Source organism: Schistocerca gregaria, chromosome 1 (assembly GCF_023897955.1).
Source record: "Schistocerca gregaria isolate iqSchGreg1 chromosome 1, iqSchGreg1.2, whole genome shotgun sequence".
Classification (NCBI taxonomy): domain Eukaryota; kingdom Metazoa; phylum Arthropoda; class Insecta; order Orthoptera; family Acrididae; genus Schistocerca; species Schistocerca gregaria.
Window position 1 is genome coordinate 153,294,375 of NC_064920.1, and position 4,094 is coordinate 153,298,468.

The following is a 4,094-nucleotide window of genomic DNA, read 5'->3' on the forward strand; positions in this document are numbered from 1 at the left end:
GATACGTGAATTGGAGTGCCAATCGTTAAAATAAAGGCGTTTTTAGTTGCAACGGGACCTTCTCATGAAATTTCAATCACCAGTTTCCTCCTCCGACTGCGAAAACTTTTTATTGGCACCCACCTACATAGGGAGAAATGAGGGCTCACACAGAAAAATGTAAGTGCTCGTATTCCCCGTGCGCCGTTCGAGAGTTGAACGGTAGAGAGACAGCTTGATGGTGGTTCACTGAACCCTCTGCCAGGCACTTTATTATGAATAGCAGAATAATCACGTAGATTAGATGTAGATGTAGAGCTTTGTATTTTTGCCCTTCGCTCTCTCGACATAAAGACTGAAGGATTACTCTGAACTATACTTGTTGGACACGTTCATTTTTGATATTTGTTGGTCCATCAGACATTGTGATCATACATTTGATACTTTAAAAATGGCGTAACAACGAAACACTTAAGATGGAACAAAGTCACTAGAAACTGTGATCAAGGCAAAAGTGTGATCAGTTCTGGGGCAGTGTGTCATTCTAGCCGCACCTGAGTTAGAACCCTGCTAAACTGGTAACCGCGCCGCCACGGACACCTTACGCCAAGGTCCTGACAGCGAAACCCTGCCGTCGCCGTGCAGGTATATATAACAGCCAGCGGCCTGCAGCAGTCCACAGTCAACCTCGACACACCGAGCAACATGGTCGCCCTCAAGGTACGAATCGATACTCAGTAGTACTCTCCTCAGGAAACAGCACAGTCATTAGGCTTAGAGTAATTCGGTTTTCTTCGCGTAAATTTTAGATGCACTTTATCGGCAGCTGTTACGTAAGTCAGTTACAAACCTGATTTCTGCAACAGCAACAGACTGATTGATGTTAATGCTACCCTTTGCAGACAAGATTTTAAACAAGTCTTTGAATGAAATGTATGTTAGAATGTAGCTAGGTTACGCCTAAAACGCTTTTTGTATATCAACGTCAGTTAGTGAAACATTTGACAGGTTTGTTGCTGAAAGTAGTGCATTGTACAGTCAATACAATCATTACATTTCTTCCCCCTTCAGGCATTCTTTGTAATCGTCACTGTTGCTTTACGACAAAACTTATTTGGGCACAATGGACACCCTATCTTCAAAACATGTTGTTATTGTTGTGGTCTTCAGTCGGAAGACAAGTTTGTTGTAGCTCTCCACGCAGATTTCTCCCGTCCAAGTCTGCTGATCTCTGCGTGACTATTGCCTCCACATGAACCTATTTACTGTAGTCTATCTTGGTCTTACTCTCCAATTACTACAACTTTCCCCAAACATTTTCTGTCATTATCAAATTAACTATTCCTTGATGCTTCAGCATGTGTCCTGCCGCGCCGGCCGTTGTGACCGAGCGGTTCTAGGCGCTTCAGTCCAGAACCGTGCGGCTCCTACGGTCGCAGGTTCGAATCCTGCCTCGAGCATGGATGTAGGTGATGTCCTTACGTTAGGTTTAAGTAGTTCTAAGTCTAAGGGACTGGTGACCTCAGATGTTAAGTCCCATAGTGCTTAGAGCCCTTTGTCCTGTCGTACTATCCCCTCTTTAAGCAAGTTAATATCTTATATTTCTTTCCTCCCCGACATGATTCAGTACTTTCACTTTAAATCACGCCGAACCCACACTCCGATTTTGAGCAGTCGACTGTGGCAACACATTTCAAAATCTTCTACTCTCTTCCTACCTGTACTGATCGTCGTTCAAGTCTCTCTTCCACGTAGCTACAGCTATACTCCGCAAGCTACTTAATGGTATGTGTTGTGGTTGGCAGGAGAGCCAACCGTGTTACTGAAGGAGGCCGAATTGCACGCGTTTTAGCTCATGCAGACTGGCGTGAGGTCTGGAACATGGCAAGCGAATTAGAATTGAGAAAAACGGACGTAGCTGGTGGAATACTTAACTTTAATCCATTAATGGAGAACGTCGCTCTTTATGGTACATGATTCACAATATCAATATAAACTAATAATGACGCCTTGCTAGGTCGTAGCAAATAACGTAGCTGAATGCTATGCTAACTATCGTCTCGGCAAATGAGACCTTAGAAGTCAGTGAACCATCGCTAGCAAAGTCGGCTGTACAACTGGGGCGAGTGCTAGGAAGTCTCTCTAGACCTGACGTGTGGCGGCGCTCAGTCTGCAATCACTGATAGTGACGACACGCGGGTCCGACGTATACTACCGGACCGCGGCCGATTTAAAGGCTACCACCTAGCAAGTGTGGTGTCTGGCGGTGACACCACAGTATGTACTTTGTTTACCACTGTCGCTTCCCGCTTTATCTTATCCAATCTTTTCCAATCACAAATGTTTCGCAGGAAGAACGTTTGTTGCCCCGTGTGAACTCCAATCTCGTTAATATCACATTCGTGGTCATTTAATGTGATACACGTAGGAGGAAGCAATCTACTAGTTCGCTCTTCTACGAGCGCTCAAGGAGTTTTAACAGTAAACCACTCCGTGACGGAGAACGCCTCTCTTGTAGCGTCTGCCTCTGATGTTGGCTGAGCATCTCCATGACGCTTTCGAACCTACTAAACGAATCTGTCACGGAACGTGCTGGTCCTCTTAGGATCTTCTCTGCTGCGTCTAACAAGCCTCTCTTGTTTGAATCCCAGACTCTCCAAAAAAAATATTCAAGTATTCGTCGACTAGGGTTTTATAACCTTCGTCCTTTTTTAGCATTTATTACACTTCTTCCAATGAATCTGGCATGTACCTTGGGTACAGTTAGCTTCATGTGGTCCTTTCACTTTAAATCACGCAGAACCCACACTCCCAGCTTTTTTATGGATGTGACTGCTTCCACTGGTTGCACTGCAATCGTCTAATTATACAGTAACGGTTCTTTCTGTCTATTTACGTGCAATAAATTACATTTCTTTATGTTGGAGGTCAATGCCAGTCCTTCCACTAAGTTTCGAAGCTCTGCAGGTGATGGAGAGAATATGAAAATTTTGCCTGTATTTGAAGGTACTGTGGGTAGAATAAAGCCCATAGGTAGCAGTAGCTGAGTCACTCTTCTACACATCGTATTACAGCAGGAATTTTAAGCACGCTTTCGGATTGACCATCAATATATGGTCAAGAGAAAGGGGAAAAAAGCTCTCCTAGTTGTATATAGCTACAATGTGTGTGTGTGTGTGTTTGTGATTGTTTAGGTAGAAGGCAGCAACAACAACAACAAGGTACATCCCCTACAGACAGAATATGTCACTAATATCGTTTTAATGCACAATACTTGAATTTACGGACGTCAGCCTGTAAGTCATACGTCCTTTGACAGCTGTTCGCCTTCGCCGCCGTGCTGGCCGTGGCCCGCGCCGGCTACCTTTCCGCCCCCGCTGTGTCCTACGCCGCCCCAGCCGTCGCCTACGCCGCCCCCGCCGTCGCCTACGCCGCCCCCGCGGCCGTCGCCCCCGCGGCCATCACCTCCCAGAGCTCCAACATCCTGAGGAGCTTCGGCAACCTGGGACAGGTGTCCACCTACACCAAGACCGTCGACACGCCCTACTCCAGCGTCACCAAGTCCGACGTCCGCGTCAGCAACGACGCCATCGCACACGTCGCCGCCCCCACACTGGCCTACGCTTCCCCCGCCTACTACCACTAACCACTGAGGCTGCACTTCAACCTCAGCTCTTCTGCTGATTATTTATTTTCCTTCAAGCTCTGCCATCTTCTGTAAATAAAATACTTCATTGGAAATTTTACTATTGTTGTTGTATCATTGTACCATTGTAGCCTCCATCTTATTACACACTCCTTCGATTTTCTAACCAGTATTTCAGAGAAGTGAGAGGTGTTGTTTATACATAACACAGTGAACAGGCGATGGATATCAGTATCAGTTTATAAAACACATTAGTAAATGAAATATTTTTGTGTCTATTTGAAAAAGTATCGCTTTGCACGTCCTTTCTATAATATTCTCCAAACAGGCATTTTAGTGAAGACAGGTATCTCATTTTTATGAGGTTAGTTTTAGCCCAGATGACGCTTGAAGGATGCAAATGAAATAAAATGTCTGACAGTATTAATAGAAAAGTGAGAGGTTGTGTAATGACTACTCAAACACTAAT

General features: G+C 45.1%; 1 protein-coding gene across 1 annotated transcript; it reads left to right on the plus strand.

Moving 5' to 3' along the window:
- The first annotated feature begins 663 nt into the window (after window positions 1-663).
- LOC126335221 (cuticle protein 67-like) lies at window positions 664-3,725 on the plus strand. The gene is made up of 2 exons (XM_049998256.1): window positions 664-699; window positions 3,299-3,725. The coding sequence occupies exons 1-2, from the start codon at window positions 685-687 to the stop codon at window positions 3,623-3,625; spliced, it is 342 nt and encodes a 113-aa protein (XP_049854213.1). The 5' UTR covers window positions 664-684; the 3' UTR covers window positions 3,626-3,725.
- Window positions 3,726-4,094: the final 369 nt, after the last annotated feature.